Raw genomic sequence first — 27,083 nt, 5'->3', positions numbered from 1 at the left:
TTTATCTCCTAAATCTATTTTTCCCAATTTTAAATGTGATTAAAACCATTCAACTCTTTTACAGCTCACTGCCCAAGTACATTAAGACAACTTTGATTTTTCAACTCATCACTACGTTATATTTTCATCTTCATTTTAATAGGAAGCCAATAAAGTGGTTTTAAACAATTTTAAAGGTAAGTGCTAAAATGAAAATATAACTAAAATCTATCCTAAAGTTTAGAAGCATAATTAAAACTTATCACCTATGCTAGAGTACCACTATTTTAAAAATTTTTGTCATGTCTTCAGTTTAATGAAAAAAATTGGTAGAGGGATAATTTTAAACTAAATTAACGTTTAGGAGTAAGAATACAAAATTTGAAAGTTTATTATTTAAATCAACTCTAAAATTCAGGAGTATTTTTTATAATTTAACCAAAATAATAAAGAATTTTCTAAAAATATTACTAATTTTTGCTTCTTAAATTCTCCGCCAAGACTACCCAGTGCATTTCGGCGGAGGTAAGTGATGAATCATGATTTGTTAAAGATAATTCTCTTTAAAGGAAAAAAAAAAAAAAACTCTTATATCCCATATGAATGACACCTAAGATCTTATTAAAAAAAATAAAACTTTAAATCAAAACTAAAAGAATCCAACAACTCATTAAAAAAAATCTAAAAAAATCTTCAAACAAACTAAATTTTGAAAATTTGATTTAACTAATTAAATATTTAAAATTTAAATTAAATCTAACTTTTTAAAAATAAGATGAAATGGTAGTGTGAGATTTGCTCCTATAAATATTTATGAATTGAAGCGCTTAAAAGACTAGGAAATGATTCTAATATGAAAGATGTCGGAACTCAATCGAGTGATGACTCACGAGAGATCGCCATGTAACAAGCAGAACATCAACGTGCTATTTGAATTAAGATTTTAATTTATATCTAAATATATTTAATTTTCATCTAATTTTTCAAAGTTATATTTAATTTAAATTTTAAATGTTTAATTAGTTACATCAATTTTTTTAAAAAAGTTTGTTTGTTTAAAGATTTTTGGTTTTTTTTTAACGGGCTGTTAGATGTTTTTTTAAGTTTAATTCAAAGTTTGTTTATTCAAATAAAATCTTGGACTTCCAGCTGTCAATCGTAGACGACCTCTGAGGTAGTCTCTTCAGCAGAAAATTTGAAGAAGCATTATCTTTTATATAACTTTGAGATATATATTATTTTTAAAATATGTTTGAAAATGAGTAATATTTAAAAAACATCCAAATAAAATAAAAGAGTATGGGAAAATGAAGAAAAACAATTATAATAACTATATCCTTTTTTAAAGGAAAGAAACAAAATAGGTGGGGAAAGTCTCTCTCCTCGTGCCTATTTATTTTAAATTTCTGTCCCGTTATAAAAATAAATAAATAAATAAAAATCCGTGGACCGATCTGGTCTAAAGTTGCAGATTTGATCACCAAAACACCGCCCATTGCTCCGAAAGCAGGGCCGATGAATGGGCGAGGGAAAAAGGAGTTTTCGGCAAATCAACAATTTCGTTCTACTGAAGAAAACAGAGCAGGCGACTGAGATCATATTAATGGCCGATGAAATCTACGCGCCAAATCTGTTGACAAGCATTTCTACAGTAGATTTTTCTCCTACCCGCCTCACAGTGCCATAATCCACGTTTTTGGGTCCATTCTTGGTCTTCCTTGGCTGCCCTTGGGAGGATCACTTGACTTAGGGTTATTCTTCTCTGTTCTTACTGTCACTTTGTATTCGTTTTGTTTCTGGTAATTTATTCGATTTTTTTTTTTTTTTGGCGAGTTGCTTTACTCTTAAAATATCGATCCATTTCTTTTGTGGTCTTGAGAATTTTGGATCGTGTTGGATACTATTGTGGTTGAGGTGTGTGTGAAGTAATTAAATTGAGATGGCCGATGGGATTTTGATTCTTTATAAGATTGACTTTGTTAGTTGGTCTTTTGTTTCTACGACTTCGGTCTGTTGCTTTATGTTTTTTTTTTTTTTTTTCAAATCATGTTTCAACTTCTTCTGTTTGTTGATAAGTATGTTTGCAATATCTGGTGTTCTGTTTATCTGAATATATGCAGGAAACCATGATATGTTACTTGCTTCTGAATCCGTTCCCAAATGCCACATATATTTATTTTGATCCTTTATACACTTTTGATCGCTGTAGGAAGTCGTACTGCGAGAGTTCGTCTGAATTTACATGTTATGTTTGTGTAGGTTGTGAATTTACATGTTATGTTTGTGTAGGTTGGTTTAGATTGGGATTGATAAAAGTGTAAAGCTAATGTTTGGACATTGGAAAGTGAATTGAATTTCTCGAGGCTTTTATTTAAGGTAAGTTAAAATCAAATGGTTGAGCTTATTATTTTCTTTCTAAATGCCAACACGGGTTTTGTGATTAAAAATATTTGCTTGTTCGGTGATTATAATTATATGCACTATAAAGTTTAGAAGCAGTCGAAGAAGCGCTAAAATGTCCATTGCGTTCACATGTTTGTGAAATGTAATGAATTTCTTCTTTTTTGTTTATTATGGGCCTGAGGATCGATCTACCTGCAATGATAAAGTACGAATCTTGCAATTTTCTGTGTCCTTTGGTGTTATACTTTGCATTATTTATGTTTCGTTGCTGGGCAAGGTTTAAATGTTATGATACGTTAATCACATTTGATAGTTTGCTTATATTTGGGGTTCTTTTTTATGTATCAGCCTGATTTAAGTATTGATGGATGATGATCGATGACTCGTGATATTGGGTGGTTTTCAGGATTGCAAGATAGAGACTGAGTGAAGACCGGACCATGTTATCAAACGTTTAACTGGAAACATGGAGGAGGATAATGGGCTTGAGCTTAGCTTGGGGCTGTCTTGTGGGGGATCATCGGCCAAATCCAAAGGTAAAAATGCCTGCTCTTCTGATGTTGGAGCAGAGGAAAGTGATAGAGGCAGTAAAATAATCGATGATTTCAAGAATTTCCTTCAAGGTGGCAATCAGAGACAAGATATGGGCTCAGGTCTTTTGAGAAGTGACTCGATAAAGCCTAAGGAGAAATTTTTTAACGACCTTTCCCGGGCTCATATAGATGGAGATGATTCTCTGAACTTGAAGGACACTGGAATTTGGGTAATGAAAAATGAGAACCCTGTAGACATTCAGGAAGAAAAACAGCCAGAGGTGGGTAATAAACGAAAGCTATTACTTGAGGAGATAAACTGTCAGAAGAAGCATGAAGGAGAGTCTTGTCAGAATGATGAGAAGATAAAAACATCACTTATTTCCTCAACTGAAGATGGCTCTGCAGCTGAAAATGAGGATGTTGGAGAGTCTGAACGTGAGGGTTCTACATCGAGGCCAGTTTCACAAAACGATGGATATGCTGAGTTAAGTACTGCAGACCTGAGTGGGCAGAAGAAGTTTAACAGTTCATCTGGTAGTGATATTGAGCTTCATAACTTCAACAGAAGCGCTCCATTCACTGTTCAAACTACAATGCGTAATGTTATTTCTCCTTCAACAGTCAAAGAGTCTCACGTTGCTGGTGCATCCAGTTCAACTAGCCATTCTTTACATGGCATAAGGCAAGTATTACTCGCTGGAAATGGCGTGCAATGTGGGGTCCAGCCTATGAATCCTGGAAACTTGCCTTTGATGTTTGGATATCCTTCTAGCCAGCTTCCAATTTTGGAAACAGATAATTCCCGGGGTTTGATTTCCCAGCCACCGTTGCATGATCCCTGTCGCAGAGTTCAATCCTCTTCAGGTAAACATCCTATCCTACCTTAATTGCAAATAGAAATTTAAAGCTGAAAAGCTGATTCTTTAATATTCTTAGATAGGAATAAAACTGCTACCGTTCCCTTTCTTGAACACCCATTTTCTAGTCTGGATTGATCTTAGCTTTATATTATATTATTGAACCTTAATGAGCAGAGCATCAGTATGCATAATTTGCTGTCTGAAATGAATTTTGAAGAATTATCATTCGACAAATTTGAGATTTCTGTTGATCTTGGCTTTAACATGGACGTAACGGATATCAAGGATTCCAATAACACTTTCAATGTCCTTCATTCTGCATTAGTATCTATGTTTCCATCCTATATACCATTGTGTGATTTCCTTTTCCTTTGAAGTTTGTAATTTAAGATAAATTCTTACCCTTTGTCATGAATGTTCGTTGAATGCAAGGAATTCTTCCTAATTCAGCTGAGGTTACTCAATATGATGCCAGGAAGTTAGAACAGGCCAAAGTTGATAGCAGACCGCAAATTGTTGAAGAAGGGTCCTCTTCTCAAGCAGGGGCAAAAGGAAGCAGCAGTAACCTTGGGGTGAAAGATGTGTCTGAACGATCATCAGGAGGTCTACTAAACGAATTCTCTGCTATAAAGCCAGGCCTCGCTGCAGATGTCAAATTTGGGGGATGCGGTTCATTCCCTAATCTACCTTGGGTTTCTACCACCGGTCCAGGTCCAAATGGAAGAACAATTTCTGGTGTGACTTACAGATACAATGCAAACCAGATCAAAATCGTCTGTGCTTGCCACGGTACACACATGTCTCCCGAGGAATTCATTCGACATGCTAGTGAAGAGCGTGTTAGTTCAGAGAACGAAACCAGTTTGGCTCCATTTCCAAATAACAACCCTTCAACCTCTACACAAAGTTGACTCGTGACGTTTATGTTTGCATAGATAGGAATTGGGAAAGTTGACTCGGCAATCTTGAGAAATGGGAAAGTTCTGTTTTTAACTGATTCTACCGAGTTTTGTGCAAGGTCTGAGAATGACAATATTACATTCAGTGAAGTTTCTTTGTTTAATACGGCATGAAATCTCAATAGATTGTAGCTATTCAAATGTTCTAAACCTTGTCCAGAGCCTGGAGTAAATTACTTTTTTGGGTGGAATTACATGAAATTTACCAAATTGTGATGGAAAGGAAGGTTGAAGATCTTGTACTTTCTGACTTGTTTCTATCATGTTCTGAATCTATATTACAGCTGAATAGCGCCAAATCTGCTGAAATGGAGCTGAAGAAGTTGACAAATGCAGCATCTTTTTTGGTGGTTTGAAATTTAATTGAGGTCAGAATGGCTGTTTCTGTTTGGTTTGGCAGAGCAGTTGGAACTTTTACACGTGTCAGCAACCCACATTGACTATTTTTCTGCAGCTTCACATGCATTATCTTGTCAGCTTTTCCGTGCTGCAACCAATCAGATCGTTGAGAATCATCCACGTGTCAGCAAATATCTTGTGTCAGTTTATTACACTGCCAACTTGCTTTCACTTTCCAATTTTAGGTGCAAAGAATGACCTAGAAGATTTACATTATTGAAGGGAAACTTTCATTTGATGAAGATGATTTATAAATTCCTTTAACATGCCATTAATTCAATTATGTAAACTAAAATTCACATGATTTCATATATTATTGCGCTGTCTTTTTTTGAGATTGAAATTAGCTTTTGTTGTTTTGAAATTTAAACAGGGATTACTGTAAATTTATTTTTATATTAAATAAAATCAACTCTCACTCATTTTCACTGTAATGTTTTTTTTTTCTTTTTCTTTTTTAATCGCAAGTAGAAGGGATCTTAGAGAAGAAAAGGATAAAAATTCCCTTTTCATAGGTGCCCAAAAACAATATGGTAAAAAATATCATCTCAAGAAGTCAAATGTGTGAATTCTTTGTCTCTAAATTTGTATGGTTAAAAACCCTTTTTATGTATAAAATATTTATTATGTTATTTCTAAAAACAAATTTTCAAAGAAAAAGAAAAGCAGAAAAGCAGAATGGTATTTATAGATATATTTATTTCGATCCTTGAATACTTTTCAAGTATAATTTGATTTAAACGTGTTATATTTTTAAGAAATTACTTTTAAGGAGAAATAAATGAAAAAGGACAAAATTTCTCCAGTTATAATTTCCTGTGGACATGGAGGTTACAGCTAGCTGTCTGATTAAAAACTTATCCTTCAAAATTAGGCAGACAATATCCAACCTTGACTTTCTGCAGCTCCAAAGTTATCTAACATTTGACTTTTGGTTACCTTTAATGAATCATTTATTATCTAGAATCCTATAATTTCTAACATCAATTCAACTTTGAAAACTTGGTCTGTCCATTAAAATTATTGAAGGGTTTAAGAAACTAACTGAAATTGAATCCAGAATGCATCCAAGATGTGATGGCTGGTTCTGTGAGCATTATATTTCACATCAGATGCCTTTTTTGTACAAAGATTGTACCTTTCTGGGTGTTAGAAGCTTTGTGAAACCCAAATTTTGTTATGAAATTTCAAGCTACAAAGTTTCAAATGAATCAGAGAGTTGATTCTAGATTTCCCACTAGAGAGAGAGAAGTTTGTGCTTCTTTTTGAAGTGTTGTTTCAAAGGATCATTTAGAGTTGAGAAGAGTTTTCTTCCTTTTGAGTTTTCTCCATGAGTAAGTTTAGCAGAATCATTCTGATAATTACGGCTACTTTGCTTGTTCATGCCAATGCACAAGTGTCTCCACCAAAAGCTGATTCTGGTATTCCAGAAAACCTCACCATGCTTATTGGAATCATCTCAATCATGCTCTCCCTCGCCTTCATACTTGTTCTTTATGCGAAATTCTGTCACCGGAATTCCCGTGGACCGCGGGCTCATCTCGGAGTTGGACTTCTCAGATCAGACTTGAGATTTTCCGGGGTTGATCAGAAGGTGATTGATTCGCTTCCTTTCTTTAGATTCTCGTCGCTAAAAGGATCAAGGGAAGGGCTGGAATGTGCAGTTTGCTTATCCAAATTTGAAGATATCGAAGTTCTTCGGTTGCTGCCGAAATGCAAGCATGCCTTCCACATTGGCTGCGTTGATCATTGGCTTGAAAATCACTCGAGCTGTCCGATGTGCCGGTGTAGGATCAGCGTTGAGGACGTAGCATTCTTTACCTGTTCCAACAGTATGAGACTCATGAGGAACAACAGCCAGTCAGAGCTGCCACAAGATCCAAACATGGAGCTCTTTGTGCAGAGAGAAGAAGATCATCACAACTCTTCAAGGTTCAACATTGGAAGCAGCTTCGGAAAAATTGGAAAGGGCAGTAAGGAAAAAGACGGAGCCAGGGAACGCCAGAGTGAGGAGCATGTGGTTTTTCACAAGCATAAACACAAGATTCTTGTATCTGACTTTGTTTTCATGAACAGATGGAGCAACTTGAGTTCTTCTGACCTCATGTTCTTGAATACAGAGATGCTTGGGGCCATGTCAAGCAATAGATTCTCTTCCTTGGACACTGACAACATTCGTCGGTCGGAAACGGGAGAAACTGAGGACAAAAGGATCTCAAATATTAAGGAGGAGATGGAAATGAAGAGATCATTTGAGACTAGGATAAGCATAGCTGAGAAAAACACCTTAATTTCAATTACAGGTATGCCCTCCATATCAGATTCTAATGCAAGTACGTCAAGGACAATAAATCTTAATGAAAGAAGATCTGTCTCAGACACCACTGCTTTCTCAAGATTTGGCAATTTCAATGAGAATGCAATAAGAGAAACTTCTGTGATTGAATCAAATGCAGAAGATTACAGAATTAGGAAGATTTGGTTGCCAATAGCAAGAAGAACAGTCCAATGGTTTGCAAATAGAGAACATAGGGCTCAACTTTCAAAGTACACACAGCAGCCAGATGTATAGACAAATTGTTTTGTAACCATATGAAATAGAAATTTTTTTCTATTGGGATTTTGAGAGGCTGCTGTCATTTCTGTTGTCTTCTAATACACAATTTTGAGTTCTTTTGAAGACTTTTCTTAGATTTATAAATGACCCCTTTTATTCATATGGTGTAAACATCTATTCATTTTCCTATCAATAACTTGGCTTCTGAAGTCACATAAAAGCTTAAAAAAACCAATCTAGAGGCACACACAGACAAACTAGCCAGAGAGTTGTGCAGCATGTGTGCTTAATCCCCTGCATGTTGCAGGACTCAGAATTTCCATTTGTTTAAGCCAGGCAATCCACATGAAAAAGGGAATTCCATGGTTAAATGATAAAGTAATAATTTGGTTCCATTTACACATTAAGTAGAATGATTGGTGGCGTCGAGATAAGTTTCGTTTCGGAGAAGGTGATGTCAGAGTTTGATGCCTAGCTATTGTTTTTTCTCCTCTATCTATTTATCTGCTACTTATCACCCAAGTAATGCCTACCAAATAAGAGCCCCACATTTGTAAACAACATTTAAAATTTCCTCAACTTTGTCATCATCTCTTATGAATTTCAAACTGCCATAAAACTTGCAAATTTTTAAATGGTTTGTGAAGGCGAAGTCATAGAACAGCAGCCAGAGAAGGATTCAGGAACCAGCACAGCTGATGAATGAATCTCTTAGCAGAGGTGTATTTAAGGGGTCTTTCGTATAAAATCCTCAATTCCTCTCACCCTTTTATGCCCATCAAAAAGGGTGTTTTTAGCTTTATTTGATTGGGATCAGTAGATTTTGAGTAAGTTTCAGCAGTTGAAGACTCGATGAAGCGGTTAAGTTTGGTTGCTTTTTGCCTCTTTTCTGTGTTCTTTCATGTTGAAGCTCAAATTGATCCCCAAGATTCTGAAAACAGTGCATTTCAGCCAAGCCTTGGCTTTGTGATAGGAATTCTAGGAGTTATGTTTCTGTTGACATTTGTTCTCCTTCTCTATGCAAAGTTCTGCCATAGGAGATCTGTCCGTGGGGATAGCGTAAACCATCCAGCACAAATCAGATCGAGCTCTCGGCATTCCGGAATCGACAAGACGGTGATCGAGTCCCTTCCATTCTTTAGATTCTCCACACTGAAAGGATCCAAAGAAGGGCTGGAATGTGCAGTCTGCCTATCGAAATTCGAAGATATCGAAATTCTCCGCTTGTTGCCAAAGTGCAAGCACGCGTTCCATATCAACTGCATCGACCATTGGCTCGAAAAACACGCTAGCTGTCCTCTTTGCAGGCAAAGAGTTGGCTCTGAGGACTTGAAGCTCTTCACTAGTTCAAGCAGCATGAGGCTCCTATTGAGCAATCAATCAGAGCTGAAACAAGACTCAAATATAGAGCTCTTTGTACAGAGAGAAGAAGAACAAGAACAAGAACAAGAACAGCAGCCCCATGGCTCTTCAAGATTCAGCATTGGAAGAAGCTTCAGAAAGATCCTAAAGAGTGAAAAGGATGAGGAAATGTTGATACAGAAGGCCTGTGATGGAGATGAAAACATGAAGAACCTACACAGACTTAATCACAAGATTATCGTATCCGATTTCGTCTTCATGAATCGATGGAGCAACGTCAGTTCGTCGGACCTTATGTTCTTGAACAAAGAGATGATTGGTTCCATTTCAAGCAGCAGATTCACTTCCTTTGAAACAGACATTGAGCAGTCAACGGCACCAAGATCAATGCAAAATGAAGAAATCTTGAAGATCAAGGAGGAGATGGAGATAAAGAGATCATTTGACAGCAAATTCAGCACAATAAGCCAAAGTAACTCAGTTCCAATTCTGGTATTTCCTTCTACATCAGAATCTGCTGCAAAACCATGTCAAACAGCAAGAATTAACAGCCCAGATGAGAGAAGATCAGTTTCAGAAATCACAGGCATATCAAGATTTTGGGGTGACCTGGATTTGAAGTTTAACACAAGAGTTGAAACTGGGGAGCCTTCTGATCTGGGAAACAATGGCAAGCAAGAAAGAATGAGACAAAACTGGTACCCAATTGCTAAGAGAACAGTCCAATGGTTTGCCAACCGAGAAACAAGGTCTCAACCAGCTGAAAATAGACTACAGACTGTAGAAACTGTATAAAACCGTGCTTTCTTTTTATTGTTCTTTCATTATATTCCATTGCAATTTCTTTTACTTGGTCCGAAACCATGGACTTTTAGTTTAGATAGTCAAGACATCGATTTCTTTGAAATGTTTCCATACAAATTTGATCAGATATATAAGGCAAACCCAAATCAAAATCTGTGTATAAAGGCAGAAAAAGCTTCTAACTTTCTCTTCAGGGTTCCATTGATGTTTGGAAGATTTCATTTTTCCCTTGTGGGGCAAAGACAATCTGCCCAAGTAACTTCAAAATTCAACATTTCCCAAAAAAAGAACCCTAAAAAAGAGAACAAAACAAAACTGGAGATGATAAATTAATGGGAAAAAGAAAACCCAGGATTCTTTGCCTGCTCCAAGTCAAACAGCATGCAGCCAGCCGCACAAGAGAACAAGAAGATTATATAATAAATACATATATATGTATATAAAAAGCAAAGTTGCAGAAATTTTGGCATTAAAAAGAGGGTGTTGATTGGAACAATTTGATTAATGGCTGCCCCAAGATCAATTTTTTTTTCTTATAAATAAAATATAATTTTGGTTTCCAGCATTGACGTAAGGGGTGGGTCTTCTTGGTTGTCTTTGGCTTAGATTTCAAAAATCATATTACTTGCAGTTTCAGCTTTGACTTTTTCTTCACCTTCAAGAAATTATCATCATAAACATGAATAAGTAAAATATTTAGCTCTCAATTTTTATGAAAATATTGAAGGAGGTATCCTGAAATAAATTAAACATTGTTATTATTTACATTCATTTTATCAATATTTTTGTCTATATGTTTGATGTTTTCCTATATTTCGTTTTGAAAAGTTGATTTTCAAATCAATGTTGAAGTTGAATCTCAAGAAAAAGTAGATAAAAGAAATAATTTTTCTATTTTATTTATATATCTATTTATATGGTTTGCAATTCTTTTTGTTGTTAAACTCAATTTTTCTTTTCCCCAAGAGAAACTTTCTCCACAAGTTTATAAGAAAATAATGGAAGTTTTGGAAAAAACTTTGATTTTATAATCACAGTGGAGAGATTTCTTTCGTGTCACCCAGATTCGGTAATGAGAAAAATCCATGCAAATACATCCTAAAATTGTGTAATTAATTATTTATTTATAACTAATCTTGTTTTGATCACTTAATATTCTTCAAGTAAAAGTCTATTGGATAATTTTTTTAGGATCAAGGAGTAAATTCACAACTTTATAAGTTTTAGTTTCAAATCATAGTGATAATGATTATTGGTCTAAAATATGAAGTATTTTATGATTTTCTTAGACGTCCTATGTGATAGAGTCAAATGAATATTCTTACAAAATTAGTCAGCAGGCGGTTATAAAAAAAAAAAAAAAATCAAAAACATCCACATTCATAGTATGCAAGGGTAAATGCTTGATTAAATAAATAAATGAAATTCTTAGATTTAAAAAGAGAAAAAAATATATACTTCTAAAGAGAAGTATGGTCGCATCAAGTGATTGAATTAAATTAAAACAATAATAGTTGTGATGACGAAGAAAAAAATGTAGAGAATGGGTTGAAGTTAAATAAATAAATGCATGGAATTTTGATGGTCGCGTGGGACGAAATTCTTATTATTTCCATATTTTCAGCTGGAAAATCTCTTCTACTTTGTTTTTTCTTTTCTCTTTTTTAATTGATCACTCCCAAAATAACTCAAAATAAAGTCAATGGGCATGCCAATGGGTTATTTAAACAAATTAAATTACAACTACAATTGAATTTATCATAAACAATTATACTCCTTTAAACAATAATTAAACTATTTTTGTGTATATATATATATCAACTTAATTAAAGGCATCTATGACAATTTTAAAAGTTGATATATATCTTTTTTAATACAACAATTTGGAGAAATAAGAGATCCAACCTTCAACTAAAAAACACATACTAATTACTGTTGAACTATGATACTATGATGGTCCATTTTAGAAAAAATAAATAGGTAAAAATTCTAAAATTTTAACCATTAAAATTATATTCAAATAGGCGATATACAAAAAATAGGTAAAAATCCAAATCTAGAAGGTTACTAATATTTTAACCGTTAAATTATATTCACCAGATATAAAAATTAGTAAGCAAAATAAATGGTATGTTTGAGAAATCTGAATTGACGAATTTTATAAGAATTACAAACACAAAAAATCCTAAATGTTAATTATGATTTCAGCTTCCTCCTAATTTAAGGTTAAAACCCCAATGAAGTTCAATTCTTGTTCCTGCAACCAAGCCAAATTAATGGGTAATGCATAACAAAACAAAATAATAAAAAATAAAGAATAAAAAATCGATAACAATTATATTTCAAATCCATATTATGATTTTAATTATCCAAAGCAACTTTCCAATTAGGTTCTCAACCCATAGATGCAATTCATCAAGTTAAGAGATGCGTTTTTTTTTTTTTTACAAAATTAAAAAGAAGAGAGCCAACATATTAAGGTTAAATGAACTCCACAAAACGAGCAATAAAGCCACTGGATGAAGAATAAGAAGGAATTATTATCAGCAGAGTCAGCCTGTAACACAAGTCTCCACAAGTAATCATTTGACTGTAGAGAAAAAATGAACTCTCCTTCATTTACATATATATATATATACCTATTCTGTATTCACAAGGAATCAAATTTTAACAAACAAAAAATGGGAAAAATAAGATCAATTCACCAACCTAATCTTTCCATGAACTTGATATGCTGCAACTTACTGGTATTATGTCGGCCCTTTTCGATCGGCAGAAGACAGACTGCACCAGGAAAAAGCCTGCACAAGAGTTTTTCAGTGTTGTGCTTCTACCAGTCGTTGATCCAATCGGTGGCGTCCTGTTCTTCGGGATCTTGAGGCGGTTTAACTAAAGAAACGCTGCAATCTTCAGCGTAGCTCTCCAAATATTGAGCCACACGAGAAGTGATTGCATCAGGAACGGGAAAGGTACCATCATGGATCCCCTTCCAATCAACACCATTAAACCATGGATGTCTTCTTACAGAGTTCGGATTCTCGCTTCCAAGCCTTTTCTTCTCATCAACTTCAAGTAACTGATCAAATCATAGATTAGAATAAGTGAAAATTACGATATAAAATTTGGCGTGGCATAGTACACGGTCAGTCATCGCAGGTGGAAATGGGAAAAAGGTAGAGAGAGGAGATTGTTGATCATTAGCATTACCTTGACAATGAGATCAATGGCTTCAGGACTGAAAATCTGGGGAAGACTTAGTTGTCCTTTTGCAATCTTTGAAAAAGTATCGAGCTCGCTTTGTCTCCATGATCCGAATGGCATTTCACCTTTCAGCATGAAATAGATTAAGACTCCCAGTGCCCACCTGGACGTTTTTAACACCGTTAGGGAGTTATAGGTTCAAATGTGAAAGAGGTGAAGTTCGGCTTGAATACTTTTCTCATTTACGATTCTGTAAGCATCAAGTTATTTTCCAAATGAACAAGTCGAGAACAAAGTTGCATCTTTACCAGTCAGCAGTGAAACCATGACCATTGCCCTGAACTATCTCGGGTGCTAAAAAGTCTGCAGTCCCGCAAATAGTATTCGTTCTCTCGCCGGATGTTTTCTTCCCAAATCTGAAGTCTATTAACTGCAATAAGATAGATAAAAGAAAATATAAGCCGGCTGTTCCAATTGTTGATGGAGACCTTGAATACGAAAAAATAGGAGCAGATATAAACCTGTATGCGTCCAGTTTGATCCAACATTAGAACATCAGGGGAGATTCCTCTGTAGAGAACACCAAGCTGAAAATTCAAATGAAGAGTTATAGAAAGAGGAAGTCAAAAAATTATACGGAAACATTAATCAACGAAAGGAAACGAAAAGACAGCAAACAGCAAGTCCATATCATCAAACCTTGTGCAAATCTTCCAATGCTGTGACAAGTGAGGCTGCACAGAAACGTGCCGAAGATTCATCGAGCGGGACATGAAGTATCGAAGACAAAGGACAAGCAAGGCACGTTTTTAGCAATATGCCAGCATGTGATCGATCTAAACAAGTGCAGAGAAATTGCGGCATGCAAGCTGAAGGACTGATGCTCTTCATAAGGTTTTTCTCCTTCAAAACTTGTGCTTCTAGTCCCAGCCTTTTGACCTTCTGTCTGGTAAACCTTTTTAAACTAAGCATAGTTTCTGGTTGAAAATCAAACCCACCAAGGCAGTTCCATCAGCTTGAAAAGTAGCCATCGAAGAAGAATATTATTCACAGCCAATTATAAAGAAGAATGACAAGAAACTATAAGATAACCTGTGTTCCTTAACCGAACTAGCCCAATCTCGCTGTATTCTGTGGAATATAAACAAGTTATCCACTCCTACAAACAAAAATAATCAAATAAGATAACATGAAGGTGACTACTTTCAGCAGAAAAATCATACTTGCATTAGCATAACCTCTAACCTAACAGAGAAATGCATTCTCACCAGATCAGTGAGCTCAACTTTTGAAAGAGCTGAAATATCCATAATTTTGGCAGAGTGATGGAGATTGTCTGAAGAATGTTCCTTTGCCCTACGTGGATTTAAACAATGTGAACAACTCAAGCTATAATATGGATCTGTAATAAGAAATAGAGCAAAAAATGTCAAAAGTATGCTGACACAACCCAAATGCAAAAGCAATATACCTTTGATTATCTTGAGAGGGCTTTGGTAAAGGGCCAACAACTGACTCAAACTTTTCCTTTGTTAGAATAGCGCACACAGCATCTCCCAAAGCAACTGCTCGTAAGAAGCCAATACGGTCACCAAGAAGTGCCCATTCGCCAAAATAACTCCCCTCTTTCTTAATAACTGAGATCTCTTTACCACTCTGTGCAGAATCATCCTCTTTTTTAGTGGCATAATTGAAGCTGTAAACGTTTGAACTGCTCATTATCTCAGCATCAAAAGTAATCCTCACTTGTCCCTTTTGAACAATGTGCAATGCACATAAGTCTTCGGTCTGGAAAAAAAAAATTTACCTGAATAGTTATAAAGATAACAGAATTTAAAAGGAAAGTTATGAGACGTTGTGAAATAAGGATACCCCATCAACTATAAGCTGCCCATCTGAGAACGTAACTTCAGAAAGGCAATCTGCAATGTGACTCAATTGCAAGATTGTTAACTTCGACAGAAGGTCCACAGATCGAAGCAATTTCAAAGATGACAAATTAGAAAATTCTGATATAAGAATTCCACGAAAATCCTCTCTTTTCAAAGCCCAGAGTGTCCCACTCGTCACAGCACGTACCGAGGCTTGAAGTGGTTTGTTATACCTACATACAAAACTCATTAACCAAAAGCATCACCCTCATGTGATCATATAGTGCTGCAGTTAACAAAAGAAAACTCACATCAAAGCCAATTCCCCGAAGGAAGATAGCTTCTCAGCTGTATAGTGATGCAGAACCCGGGGGACCTCCAAATTGTTTTCTTCCTACAATTACGATGATAGCATCTAGCCTATAGTAAATCTCAAGGAAATACCTTCAATGTGCAATAATGGATTAAAAGAAAGAAAAATGATATGAACCTGGGTTGTCAAAACCTCAAATTCTCCACTGCCAACAACATAAAAACAGTCACCTTCACCACCCTACAAACCAACATGGTCCATACACATGATAAGTAATTAACATCCTAATTCATTCATCTACAAAATCCACCAGAATTACATCATGTTAAATTCATATTTCCCATTCATGATCACTATTGATTTACGTTTTGCAGTCATATCTTTGCACTTGTTCTCCCTTCGAATATATTTTTGGTGGTTTGACCTGATTATGCTGAAATAGTCCACATTTTTTTTTCTCAACTTGTTGGCATGCATATTTGATTTCGGAATAGCGGTTGGCTTTCATGAAAAGTGAAGGAAAAAAGAGATAAAGAAAGAAAACTACTTGTTCGACTACAATTTGTCCCGGTAGGACCTCAACTCTTTGCATGCAATCTAATAAAACTTGGCACTGAGAATCAGTTAGTTTTCTGAAGAGGAAATGGTCGTGCAATGCCCGTTCAATATGTGCCTGTAAAATACGAAACCAAGAACTCAGCACTCAAAGGTTCATTAAGGGTAAGTCATAAACGAAACAAATCTGTATTAATTTTCTTGATAGTCAGGATATAAGAAGCAAGACATGAGTTTACTTCTTCTTCCCAAGTCTTCCTGTGGGCTGGAGATGGAGCCACCCAGACTTGCCCATTCTCTAGGGAACTTTCAATAGCCCGGAGACGTGCCCTTGACAAATCTTGCCTCACACGGTGATTCCTGTTCCAGCCAAAGGTAGAGGGAGATTCTGATCCTGTAACTTCCACGACTTGAGGAATTGGAGATCGAGTAAAACCACCACTGCTGGATCTTGTTGATTCACTATTAACCATCTATCCAAATAAAGCAAATATCTGTTGAACTAAATGTAAGAAACTATAGAAACTAATGATTTTTAAACTTCCACTTGAATGGAAAAAAGATAAGGGAAGTAATTGTACATCAGTTAGCCCATTAATATGCACCACAATAACAGTGATATCATCTGTTCGTGTTTCAAACTGAAGCCAAAGTCTGTAAGACTCAGCCACAATTGCAGCACAAGCATCGCGGGGATCTTTATACTTGGAAACCTGGAAGATAACATCAAATGAGGAGCATTAGAGAGAACACACAGTGAAAAGCACGAAAATACAATATTATGTTGAAGGAGCTATATTATTCATTATTGCCTTATGCTGTAATCAAGAATTAGCAGCCAATATGCCTTGATCTGGAGCTGGACATAAACAACATATTATAAAGTGCATTACCATATCAACAACCATCTGGCTCGAAAGAAACTCAAATACTCCATCACTAGCAACAACAAAGAAAGGATGATCCGGTGTCAGCTCCAGAACAACAATTTCAGGCGTAGCGACAACTCCGATAGTCTCAGCAATTGAGTCACCTATACTTCTGGTGAAAGCTGTGCCAGGGTACATCCCATTAGGCACCCACAGCCTTGGAGGATCACCATCATCTCCTTCTTCAGTGTCCCAGCACTGAACATCCGGGTTTTTCAGCCCCTCGATCTGATCAAGTGTAAGAACTCTAGCACCACAAAGCTTAACACGTTCAACTTCATCGGTTCGGAATGGAGTTTGATCGATCGAGAGGTCGACCGCTACAACTTCCTTCCCTCTCCGCTCTGCTAGAACCGCTCTCGAATCACCTGAATTAGCTACATATATAGTCCTACCTCTAACTAAAACAGTAATGGCAGTAGTACCGCTCATGCTATCATCCAAGATATCTGCGTGTAACTGTGAATTAGTGGTCAGAAACGCTGCATGGCATGCCTCAACTGCGTCACTGTGGAACCTACTATTCCTAAGTAAATTTTCACATAGCTTCCGTTTTACGAACTGCGAGCACTGTGTTCCAAATTCCCCATGCCCATCGAAAACCCCAAAGAAATGGTCATCTGGGCTATTCCCAAATGGGGTGTGGATGCAAAAACTGTCTTGGTTCGCCTTATCGAGGGCATCGGGGTAATACCCTCTTTGCGAAAGAAACGAATACTGCAATTCAAAGTTTCCAGAAGGAACCTTGACGATTCGGGACCCATCGGCGGGCAAGAACTGCGACGAAACTCTCGAGAGCCTCGTGATTCCGACTTCTGAATCTCTGTTGTTTGAGCTCAATTGATTCAGCCGGTCACCGACTTCGGCTTCTTGGCTATCGGAAGACGAAGAAGAGATCGTGTCGATTTCAGCGCCAGGTTTCGCATATTGTGTTCCGGTTGTTCTCGCAGTTTTTGGAGTAGAAGAAGAAGGCTCGCCGATACAAACCCTCGAATAAACGCAACCCATCAGTGTAAATACGGAAATGAAATAAAGCGCGTGACAAGAATCGCCGGAAAATTCATCAGGTTCACGCGCCAATAACTCGTTTCCTGTACGAACCTCTGGCAGTGGCACCGAGAACGCGAACAGAAATAAATACTGCACTACGCCGCAAGCTTAACTACCCACTCGCAGGCAAAACGCAAGAAGAAGAAATTTTCTGATCAATCTTCCGAATTGAAGTTTTTTGGAACACCCCAGAGCTGGAATTGTGGAGAAAATGCCGGAAAATCGGAGAAGAAAAGCCGAGAAAATCTTTCAGATTCTGCACATACCTTACCTTTTAGACTTCAGGAATATAGTGTTGCAGAAAGGCAGCCAACAACTTAATCAAAAAGTACACCCCGAGATTTCCTGCGGATTAAACATGAGACTTCAACACCCAAAAATTTCTAGATTTCGATGAGAAAATTCGGACAGACATGAAAACGACATTCTTGATCTACTGCGTTAAAATTAAAAAAAAAAATGCGTTACAGCAAAAGAACAAAGAGGAAGACAATTAAATTATCAAAACCCAAATCCCAAAAAGGGGGCAGAGAGAGTATATCAATCAATTTGGAGGCTTGGAGAAATCACGAAAACCCAATAATCAAGAAAGGAAGAAACAGAGAGAAGAAAATCAGAAAAACAGAGGTAGCGGGAAGTCGGAACAGAACAGTGACTGAATCAATGACTTTGAAAACCATGCGCCCAGATTGTCAACGACCTTAAACAGAGGCTCAAAGATGCATTACAGAGACCGGCGAGGATCGAGCTCGCAGAAGCAGCTTTCTGCCGCTCGAGATTTCGTTCTCTTTTTCTAAAGGTCCCTGTTCGCCCACGCAATAAAGCTTCAACTTTAACAAAATTACAGAGCAGAGGGAGAAATGGGGCGGTCTAAATTGAAGAAATGGCCCTACCCAGTGGCATATAAATCTATGGGACGTTTGTAACTTTGTTCATCTTCGATGAAGTTGTGTTAACTGTGCTTCAAGTACAGTACAACAGGGAGAAAGAATGTTACGAGAAACAAACCTCCACGGAGACGACCAAAACAGGAATCCAGAAAGAAAGAGCAATAATTTTCCCCTTGGGTTTTGTTTAATCTTGTAGGCAGTGGGGACTTTCGATAGAGCAAATTACCCAACATGAAAAAGCCTCGAGAGTCCAAGAACGCCACCCACGTTCTCTCGTTATCATTAAGTGGTCCCTGAGTCATCTCCCTCTGGCCAAAAAAGACCCACACTTCTGCCTCCGAAGTTGTGTGGATAGGATGATGCCGGATCCTTTTCGCTGTGTTTCTTTCGAGGTAATTAGCAAAAACGTAGGCTATTTGCTTGGAACTTGATTCACAATCAGATGAGATTTTGGTTACTTTCTTGTGTGTGGTAATTTTGGAACTGTTATTAAGTCAACAGGGAATCCACTTTAGTTTTGTAAAACAGAAAGGGAAGTGGATTGTGACAGTCGTCTTCCTTCTTACCCTTTGAAAAGGGGCTGAATCAGGCCACATTCAGACAGATAATCCAGTGCTTGCAAAAGCACCGTCTGTCTCAGGAGAATTCTATTCTATTCATGCTTATCATATATAATATTCAATCTGCATATTACAAATTGTTCTTGGGTTGAAATCTTGCTTTAATACTGCACATGGCCATTCAACCTTTAAAATTGTTTTTAAATCTATGTGATAGATGACTGTAGTCAACTTCAACTTAGCTCAATTCATTAAAGTAGAATAACTTTTAAAAACTATAAAAGTGAAAACAAATGCTTGTCCCCTATGAAATTAGATATCCTGAGTAAGCGTGGGTTCCACTGGAATCGATTTCTACCATTTCCAGCGGACAGTCGCCCTTCTCCCTTCTCGAGGATTCCGATCTATATGACCTCCGGACGGTACAAAGTCAACCTCTCCCGTAGAGGCAAGCAGGTAGTAACCTAACCTTTTAGTTCGATGTGAGAAAGTAGAGTTGAATGTAAGATTAGAAAAATAAGGACTTGTGAGTAACACTAGCATGGTACTATTTGAGCTCAGTGTAGATGTGTCTGCTCATTTTAAGACACTTTATGGAGGTTTGTGAAATGGGTACATCCATGATGTGTTTAAGAGGAAGAAGATGCCAATGAGGAAGCCTAGGAAAGAATAGTGTAAAAAGAAATGGATATGGGAATTGGGTTTTGGGAGATTGAAAGATACCTAACCTCCAGCCAGCCACCAGCCTATTGGTAGGGCACTACTGCCCTGTAGTTTTAGGACCCCCAACCCCCCAAATGGAAGCCAGAACCAAAAGTCTGCATCAAGCTTTTAGAGAAGGGAAAGGGCAAAAGCCTTTTTCTGGGGGGGGGGGGGGGTGTACATTGTACACGTTTGGTTTGGCTGTGGTTCCATTGATTGGAGTTTTGAGCATCTTTTAGCTTTTGCTTCCATACATATAATACAAGTGGAAAAAGCCCCACCTGTGCCACACTGCTTAGCTTGTACTGGAATGTAAATGCCCCTCCTTTCTCGCGAAAACAACACACTCAATTTTAATTTTGTTCTTCAAAAGTTTGTGTTACTTTTTTTTTTTTTATAAAATATTATTTTACTTCTTACCTTTTGTGTTTGGATTATTTTAGTTATCGTATAGTTGTATAGTTGTATATTTGTTTTAGTACTTTTAGTGATTATTTTTGTCCTTCTTTTTTTCATTTTTAAGCTCATTTCTAAACTTTTGAAATGTAGTCACAAATTTATATTAAATAATTTTTATTGTGTATAAAATTGTACAAATAAGGACAATAACCTTTACTTTTAAGTAAAGGAACCAAAAGTGATGTTTTTGGAAAAAAAATACCTACAGTAAAATGAACAAAAATTGAGAGTGCCAAAATGAACCGAAATGGTAGAAACTGAAATAGTGTCTAAACCTAATATTTGTATGTAATTTTAGTTTCTGAACTTTTAGTTATATTCTAAGCATATCTCAGAGTTAATTAACATATATCTACAATCAAGGGTCTGTGAGTTTGATCTCCACAGGTATTGTAATAAAAAAAATAATGATTAATCATTTTAGTCCTTAAAGTTATAAAAAAAATTAATTATTTTAGTCATTGACATATTATTTATTCACCTAATACCCACTTATTCAATTTGTTATGTATGTATATGTATATATTTTAAAGAATATATATATTAATTAGTACAATCAATATTAAACTAGTTATTTCTTAAAGCTTAGAAATTAAAACAAATATTTTAAAAATTCAAGGATGGAAATGAAACAATTTTGAGAGTTGAAGAACTAAAGTGATCCTAATATTTGAAGGTAAAAGTAGAAAAGCAAAACCCATAAGCAAGATTATAAATTTAGTTTACAGTACATATTATATTATAATATTTGATATAGCTTTTTAAGTCATATTTGATATACCCATGACTATATATTTATTAGCTATAATAATACCTCATAAAAAAAGGCTATATTTATGGATAATATTATTTTATTTATTTATTATTTAACGTAATCAATGTAGTTCATGCAGTAAGGCCCCTATTCTTTCTGGTCCGGCCCATTAGAAAGGTCCGTTTAAGTGGAGCCCTAAGAAGGGAGACTTCCAACCGGGATCGGGATAGCACGTTCAACAAAACAAACAGGAGGTGTACAGGTGGACGCGGGCCAGAGAGCAATCTTTTTCTGGCACAAGCCTTTCGCATGGATGGAGCTGAAAATGAATGCGTTTCGCATCTTTCGCAGTAGCGCCTTCGCACTCCTTTCGTTTTCTTCTTCTCCTTACTTCGAACCCTCATAATCGCTGCAAATCTCTAGAACATTCAAGGAAAGGAATAGAACAGAAAAGAAGATTTGAAAATTGAGTTTGAAAAACTTGTGCTGACGTTGAGCCCAGGTGACGGAGGAGCGGAGTGATGGTGAGGATATTACCAATGGCTTCCTCATTACGACCTTCGATTTCGTCATTTAGGTTTGCAGCCGCTTCTCGTTTGGCTCGTTCTCTCACTTCCTACGCCCCAACTCGGAGGCTGGCTTCATTTCATCTCGGTTTTGGTGCGGCTATTCTTCCCTTTACTTTCCCCTAAATTTGATCGTTTCTATATGTGTCCCTCAGTATGCTGCTATGCTACAGTGTCATCATGTCTTGGAGGCAGTGATTGGCCGGTTTCGGGATTCTTTCCTGCTTCTGAGAAATTGGTTGTGTTCTGTTAAAACCAGTCACAGTTAGATTTATAGCTATTTTGTTTAAGCACGATGACTTCTGTTGCTTCCGTTTCCTGCATGTCGAAAAAAGACAAAAGCATAGTCGCTGATAAACTCACTCAGAGTTTTCATTCTTGTCAGTAGTTCCCCGTTTACAATGTGTGGAGTTTTATGTAGATGAGGTGATATTTTCAATAGTATCTCCAGAATGCATCTTTTCAAAATACGTTTTGTATCTGTAAATGTCTTTAACGTTGGTTTTTACGTTAAAGTAATTTGAAGCCGTTTGGTTCGATGTCTTCAAGTTTGTTCTCTGTATTTTATAGCTTTGATTCTGATTTGGTATCACGACGTTGACATGAAATTTTGTGGCATTCTGGAAATTAATATCTCGGGAGAATGATGTTAAGTTGTTATATAGCTGTTCCACAGGCTCAACTATTTGGTTTGAACTCTTCGAAGTTGTTGAAAAAGGAGCATAATAACACCATGAGGGTGGCCGTAAATGGATATGCAGCACAAGCTAGCACAAAAGCCAGTCCAGAAAATCTTCTTGAGTGGGTCAAAAAGGATAAGAGGAGGTTGCTTCATGTTGTCTATCGGGTTGGAGATATGGAGAGGACGATAAAGTATGTATAATTTCCAATAGACTAGAAGCTTCTTGCTACATCTCCTTATTTGTCTCTTTTTCGTTTTTACCTCCCCTCTTAGTGAATCGTAAGACAGTTAAAATACAAAATATGTTTATTGCAGATTCTACACTGAGTGCTTGGGGATGAAGCTACTGCGAAAACGTGACATCTCAGAGGAGAGATATACGAATGCATTTCTTGGATATGGTCCAGAAGATGCTCACTTCGTCATTGAACTCACTTACAGTAAGTTACGAAACACAATTTCAAATCATAAACCTTGGAGTAGTGTTGATGACTTTAGCCAGTATTTCTCTCTCATCGAATTGATCAGATAAATCTAATTGGTTTATTCTGATTGACTACTGATCACAGATTATGGAGTTGACAAGTATGATATTGGAACTGGATTTGGCCATTTTGGTATTGCAATTGAAGATGTAAGTCTAATATTAACCTTTTTTTCTTCTTTCAATGTTATACACTTGAATACACATTTATACCATCTAAATTTATTTACTCGTGTTCACAAATCCCCCTTTGATTTGTGATCATCTCATACAGTCCCAGATCAATTTATAATTACCAGATTTTACCATGGTTTTTAATTCCCACTTCTACTGTTAGGTTTCCAGGACTGTGGAACTGATAAAGGCCAAGGGTGGAAAAGTTACCCGAGAACCTGGTCCTGTTAAAGGTGGCAGTACCGTAATTGCATTTATTGAAGACCCAGATGGTTATAAATTTGAACTTCTGGAAAGGGGGCCTACTCCGGAACCTTTATGCCAAGTAATGCTTCATGTAGGCAATCTTGATCGATCCATAGATTTCTATGAGAAGGTGAGATTTGTTCTGTGTGCTATATTGGGCTGTTCTAATTGTTTGTATTTTTATTTTCATAGGGCTTATTATTATTATTATTTATTTTTAAACATCTTTTTAATAATATTGTTTCCAAATCATGTGCATTCTATGTAAGGCATTTGGCATGGAGCTTCTTCGCAAGCGAGATAATCCAGAGTATAAGGTAATATTGGTATTTATGTAAGATCTATCTTATACTCTTACTAAAATTGCAAAGTTGGTTAAAAAGAATTGGGGAAGACTGTGCAATCTCCTATGCCTTTTTGTTAATTTACACACATGCATGCTACACTTTCATGTTTATTCCTAGGGATAGTTGTTTATTAGTTAACATCTCTTCAATCTGTTGATTTTATGTATAACTTACAGTACACAATAGCAATGCTGGGATATGGCCCTGAAGATAAACATACCGTGCTGGAGTTGACATACAACTATGGAGTTACCGACTACGATAAAGGGAATGGTTATGCCCAGGTTTAGCACCCCCTATTAGAAAAATGAATTCAGAGCTTCATTTTCTGCAATATTTATATTTTAGTGGATTGATGTTTGGATAATGGTTTCTTTCCCCTTAAAAGATTGCAATAGGCACAGATGATGTATATAAAACTGCAGAAGCGGTAAAACTCTATGGGGGGAAGGTCACCCGTGAACCTGGACCATTACCTGGCATCAACACTAAAATTACAGCATGCGTAGATCCTGATGGTTGGAAGACGGTATGGCTTAAAGAGATTTTATGTTTAATCCTTGTGGACTTCTATTATGAATTAAATTGCTTAAACTTTTTCGCTCAACAGTCAACACCAATAGAGCTGATTTGGTATGGACCCAGACTCTTTGTTTTGATTCCATTGACTAAAAATGCAATTTGCATGTGTTACCATGCTTATGATGAGCTTTATGAACTACAGGTAAAAGATGCTCCAACTCAGTGATGTTCAGCAGTTGGAGCTTGGTCCTGATTAAAAATCTATCTATTTATGCACGTTCAGTTTGTTTCCTTCTGAACTTGTTTGTGACTTACTTAGATTCGACCGCAAGAAAGTCTAATTAAACTTCTGAACATAGCCATGTGCTTGTATGCGAGGAATGTACCTGAGAGTTTGAGATGCCATATTTGCATGCGTTTGTTATAGTTGGTTCTCAAAAATAGTGTATTGTTCTCAAAACTGTTTGCAAGAGTAATTAGGCCACCTCTATGTAAAGATATAAAGATTATTGTGCCCTTAGGATCACTATTCATTATCTTTTCTTATATCGTTGGATTTGGAACAAAAAACAATCTCAGATATTTTAAAAGATAAATCCTTTGTGAAAATAAATTGAGAAATTTGTTTATTAAAAAATAGCCATCAAACATGTTGTCACTGAATTCTTGTTCTAAGAAACAGAAAAATTGTATGACATAACCCTCCTAAATAGCCACTTGGTTTTTATTTTCAAGAAACTAGATCTTGAGGTGAATGAATGCTTCTGCCATAGAACATTTCCTGCAGGCCTGGTGGTTATTACGCATACATGCGAGATCACACGAAAATGAATATTTCGACCCATTGTCTGTTTAATTGCCATATTAATCCGGCTTATGATTTTCCCTTCTGTAACTGAAAAATCTGACTTATATTTTGTTCTCTCATCATCCATCTGCAGGTTTTTGTAGATAACATCGATTTTCTCAAGGAGTTGGAGTAAGCTGTGAAAGAATCATGGGATAATGCCATCCAGATGAGATCCAATCCCAGCTTGAAAGTAATTTTTAATGCTTGCGTCTAGCTTCTGATTGAATATAGAGAGATCCTGTCTATATATGCCACGATGTCTTGATGGTTTGCTATTAGGCTTGACACTGTGATGATCAAGTAAGTATACGTTTAGGCTTTGGAAGATTTACCTCCATGAGTTATATTATAGTGAAAGACAGAAAGAAAGAAAGAAAGAAAGAAGAAAACTTGCCATACTCTGTGTAATGTTTATTTATTGGTTACGATGAGCCGATCTGTGGCACAAAAATTTTGATACCAACTCGAGTTCTGTTTACTTGTATGATTCAGATAAAGTTCCATATCCTGGAGATAGCATGGTTGGCTCCGCGGCTATTGATATATTATATGGTATTAGTTGTATAAGTAATGATTTTTTCTTTTTGTCTTTAAATGCCATGTGGGATGATGATTTGAATATCCGAGGTTAGAAGATATGTATCTTATATGTCTTAATCAGTTGAGTGAGGTTTAAGTTGACATGAAAACTAATTCTTTTCAAGTGTTTTAAGTTAATTTTTGATAAGAGATAGTTAAAGTTAAATTTTTTCTATATATAAGAGATTAGTAGATGTAATTATCTCAATTTAGCATAATTTTAAATTTTATGAAAAAATATAGGTTCGGATAACTACAATCTAGTTTGTATCATATCTGAAAATAAGAATTTCACAGATAACACTCTGTTTAATGTATATTTTAAGAAGTGAATATTTTTCTTTTTAAGAATTTGGTATGGTTACATTCTCTGTATAAAATTTGAACCTCAAGATACATAATTAATTTATATTAGAGCAAGTTTGGCTAAAGTGCTTAATTACGATTTTATAGTGGTTTTGTAAAATTGGTAGTTCTTAAGTACAAGTGTTTTTAACCTATTTTAATAATTTTAATAATAAACAATAGTTTGAGAACATTTTTTAATGCCACTTTGAGAATTTTTAAAAAATAAAAAGATAATTTTTTTAAGTGGTCGCCAAAAAAGTGTAGGAAAAGGAATGTCAGAAACAGACGTTCCATATCCTAACAGTGTGAATGCATTTTAAATATTTCTCTCTCTAATGGTATCTAATAAAAAAAATATATAACCTTTTGTTTATACTATAAAAGGACATTTAGGAAAAATTAAAGGAGCACTTACAAAAATATAAAAAATCCTAATAGTTATTTGCAAAATTAGCAAACCGGGTTGTTCAATTTACTCTCAAATAGCAGTCTGTGTTAATGTACTGTATAAGGTAAATTAGTTATAATTGATATATATGTAACTTAGTACATCAAGGTAAACCAATTATGACGATATACCTTATATTAATGATGATATACGAATGAGCTACTGGTGTATCATTGATAGACTTGATTTTATATACCATTGTTATACCTTATATGAATATTGTTATACAGACGATGTACTTAAATGTTTGATATGTTATGTTTCAGAAAAATTTCATTTAGAATTATGGGTTGAAAGTGTAGTTTTATGCAAAATTATAAATTTTTATATAATCTCTTAAAAATATGTTTCCCAAGTCAAATGGAATGGTCTAAAGAACGCGATTTTGACATTTTTTATAATTTAGAATTAAGTGATATTCTTCGCACAATAGCTAATACATTTAATTATCTAATAAATGCTGAAGCAATACACTACACTGACCTTTAATATTCAATGAAATATAGTAATTTTTAGTCTAAAAGAATTATGTCCGATCAATTGGTCTAAATTGTGATGAATATAAAATTCTATGAAATTTACTAAAAAGAAAAAAATCATTCATCATATTAGGAACATGTATATTCTAGTACCGTTAATCAATTAATAGAAGGGATTTCACGAAAGTTTTTAGAATGGTTTTGAAAACGATGAA

At 35.8% G+C, this 27,083-nt stretch overlaps 5 protein-coding genes across 13 annotated transcripts; 4 read left to right on the top strand and 1 right to left on the bottom strand.

Moving 5' to 3' along the window:
- The first annotated feature begins 1,417 nt into the window (after positions 1-1,417).
- On the top strand, positions 1,418-4,984 carry LOC111014561 (ninja-family protein mc410). 4 transcript variants are annotated; one of them, XM_022289349.2, is made up of 4 exons: positions 1,418-1,730; positions 2,269-2,355; positions 2,789-3,782; positions 4,211-4,984. In XM_022289349.2, the coding sequence occupies exons 3-4, from the start codon at positions 2,849-2,851 to the stop codon at positions 4,687-4,689; spliced, it is 1,413 nt and encodes a 470-aa protein (XP_022145041.1). In that variant the 5' UTR covers positions 1,418-1,730; positions 2,269-2,355; positions 2,789-2,848; the 3' UTR covers positions 4,690-4,984. The 4 variants fall into 4 exon arrangements, with proteins under 4 accessions (XP_022145041.1, XP_022145040.1, XP_022145042.1 ...); XM_022289348.2 differs by having other exon boundaries at positions 1,418-1,778; XM_022289350.2 differs by lacking the exon at positions 2,269-2,355.
- Positions 4,985-5,916: 932 nt separating this feature from the next.
- Positions 5,917-7,816, top strand: LOC111014428 (E3 ubiquitin-protein ligase ATL42-like). Its single transcript, XM_088125496.1, has 2 exons — positions 5,917-7,142; positions 7,257-7,816. The coding sequence occupies exons 1-2, from the start codon at positions 6,467-6,469 to the stop codon at positions 7,706-7,708; spliced, it is 1,128 nt and encodes a 375-aa protein (XP_087981622.1). The 5' UTR covers positions 5,917-6,466; the 3' UTR covers positions 7,709-7,816.
- Positions 7,817-7,962: 146 nt separating this feature from the next.
- LOC111014427 (E3 ubiquitin-protein ligase ATL42-like) lies at positions 7,963-10,052 on the top strand. Its single transcript, XM_022289149.2, has one exon. The coding sequence runs from the start codon at positions 8,546-8,548 to the stop codon at positions 9,848-9,850; it is 1,305 nt and encodes a 434-aa protein (XP_022144841.1). The 5' UTR covers positions 7,963-8,545; the 3' UTR covers positions 9,851-10,052.
- A 2,327-nt stretch (positions 10,053-12,379) lies between these two features.
- Positions 12,380-18,942, bottom strand: LOC111014466 (protein phosphatase 2C and cyclic nucleotide-binding/kinase domain-containing protein). 4 transcript variants are annotated; one of them, XM_022289204.2, is made up of 17 exons: positions 18,672-18,861; positions 18,479-18,581; positions 16,693-18,123; positions 16,381-16,512; positions 16,039-16,272; positions 15,792-15,917; positions 15,422-15,484; positions 15,243-15,325; positions 14,933-15,164; positions 14,532-14,848; positions 14,329-14,416; positions 14,153-14,219; positions 13,760-14,037; positions 13,582-13,647; positions 13,369-13,490; positions 13,067-13,223; positions 12,380-12,935 (listed from the first exon to the last, which is right to left on the bottom strand). In XM_022289204.2, exons 3-17 carry the CDS (start codon positions 17,734-17,736, stop codon positions 12,690-12,692), a joined length of 3,255 nt encoding a protein of 1,084 aa, XP_022144896.2. In that variant the 5' UTR covers positions 17,737-18,123; positions 18,479-18,581; positions 18,672-18,861; the 3' UTR covers positions 12,380-12,689. The 4 variants fall into 4 exon arrangements, with proteins under 4 accessions (XP_022144896.2, XP_022144897.2, XP_022144898.2 ...); XM_022289205.2 differs by lacking the exon at positions 18,479-18,581 and having other exon boundaries at positions 18,787-18,942; XM_022289206.2 differs by lacking the exon at positions 18,479-18,581.
- A 2,497-nt stretch (positions 18,943-21,439) lies between these two features.
- Positions 21,440-25,795, top strand: LOC111014505 (putative lactoylglutathione lyase, chloroplastic). 3 transcript variants are annotated; one of them, XR_002601857.2, is made up of 10 exons: positions 21,440-21,803; positions 22,375-22,582; positions 22,707-22,831; positions 22,961-23,025; positions 23,213-23,425; positions 23,565-23,612; positions 23,819-23,926; positions 24,031-24,171; positions 25,106-25,314; positions 25,507-25,795. XR_002601857.2 is itself a non-coding variant. In XM_022289268.2 (9 exons), the coding sequence occupies exons 1-9, from the start codon at positions 21,665-21,667 to the stop codon at positions 25,145-25,147; spliced, it is 1,089 nt and encodes a 362-aa protein (XP_022144960.1). In that variant the 5' UTR covers positions 21,440-21,664; the 3' UTR covers positions 25,148-25,599. The 3 variants fall into 3 exon arrangements, 2 of the variants coding, with proteins under 2 accessions (XP_022144960.1, XP_022144962.1); XM_022289268.2 differs by having other exon boundaries at positions 25,106-25,599; XM_022289270.2 differs by having other exon boundaries at positions 21,678-21,803; positions 22,386-22,582; positions 25,106-25,599.
- The last annotated feature ends 1,288 nt before the right edge of the window (positions 25,796-27,083 follow it).

This window comes from Momordica charantia, assembly GCF_013281855.1.
Source record: "Momordica charantia cultivar OHB3-1 chromosome 6 unlocalized genomic scaffold, Mcharantia_2.0 BLBB01000006.1, whole genome shotgun sequence".
In the NCBI taxonomy this organism is placed as follows: Eukaryota; Viridiplantae; Streptophyta; class Magnoliopsida; order Cucurbitales; family Cucurbitaceae; genus Momordica; species Momordica charantia.
The sequence above is the reverse complement of the archived record's forward strand: the minus strand, read 5'-3'. Positions and strand labels throughout refer to the sequence as shown.

What these genes read in the sequence shown, in the direction of transcription:
- LOC111014561 (XM_022289350.2), top strand. Translation starts at nt 2,849, where the DNA reads ATGGAGGAGGATAATGGGCTTGAGCTTAGCTTGGGGCTGTCTTGTGGG. An exon ending in CAGAGTTCAATCCTCTTCAG is followed by an intron (nt 3,783 to 4,210) that starts GTAAACATCCTA and finishes GTTGAATGCAAG; the next exon opens with GAATTCTTCCTAATTCAGCT.
- LOC111014428 (XM_088125496.1), top strand. Translation starts at nt 6,467, where the DNA reads ATGAGTAAGTTTAGCAGAATCATTCTGATAATTACGGCTACTTTGCTT. An exon ending in CGGAGCCAGGGAACGCCAGA is followed by an intron (nt 7,143 to 7,256) that starts GTGAGGAGCATG and finishes TCTTGAATACAG; the next exon opens with AGATGCTTGGGGCCATGTCA.
- LOC111014427 (XM_022289149.2), top strand. Translation starts at nt 8,546, where the DNA reads ATGAAGCGGTTAAGTTTGGTTGCTTTTTGCCTCTTTTCTGTGTTCTTT.
- LOC111014466 (XM_022289205.2), bottom strand. Translation starts at nt 17,736, where the DNA reads ATGGGTTGCGTTTATTCGAGGGTTTGTATCGGCGAGCCTTCTTCTTCT. An exon ending in ATATTAATGGGCTAACTGAT is followed by an intron (nt 16,273 to 16,380) that starts GTACAATTACTT and finishes TTATTTGGATAG; the next exon opens with ATGGTTAATAGTGAATCAAC. An exon ending in CCCTCTCAAGATAATCAAAG is followed by an intron (nt 14,417 to 14,531) that starts GTATATTGCTTT and finishes AAATCCACGTAG; the next exon opens with GGCAAAGGAACATTCTTCAG.
- LOC111014505 (XM_022289268.2), top strand. Translation starts at nt 21,665, where the DNA reads ATGGTGAGGATATTACCAATGGCTTCCTCATTACGACCTTCGATTTCG. An exon ending in TTCATTTCATCTCGGTTTTG is followed by an intron (nt 21,804 to 22,374) that starts GTGCGGCTATTC and finishes GTTGTTATATAG; the next exon opens with CTGTTCCACAGGCTCAACTA. An exon ending in GAGATAATCCAGAGTATAAG is followed by an intron (nt 23,613 to 23,818) that starts GTAATATTGGTA and finishes TATAACTTACAG; the next exon opens with TACACAATAGCAATGCTGGG.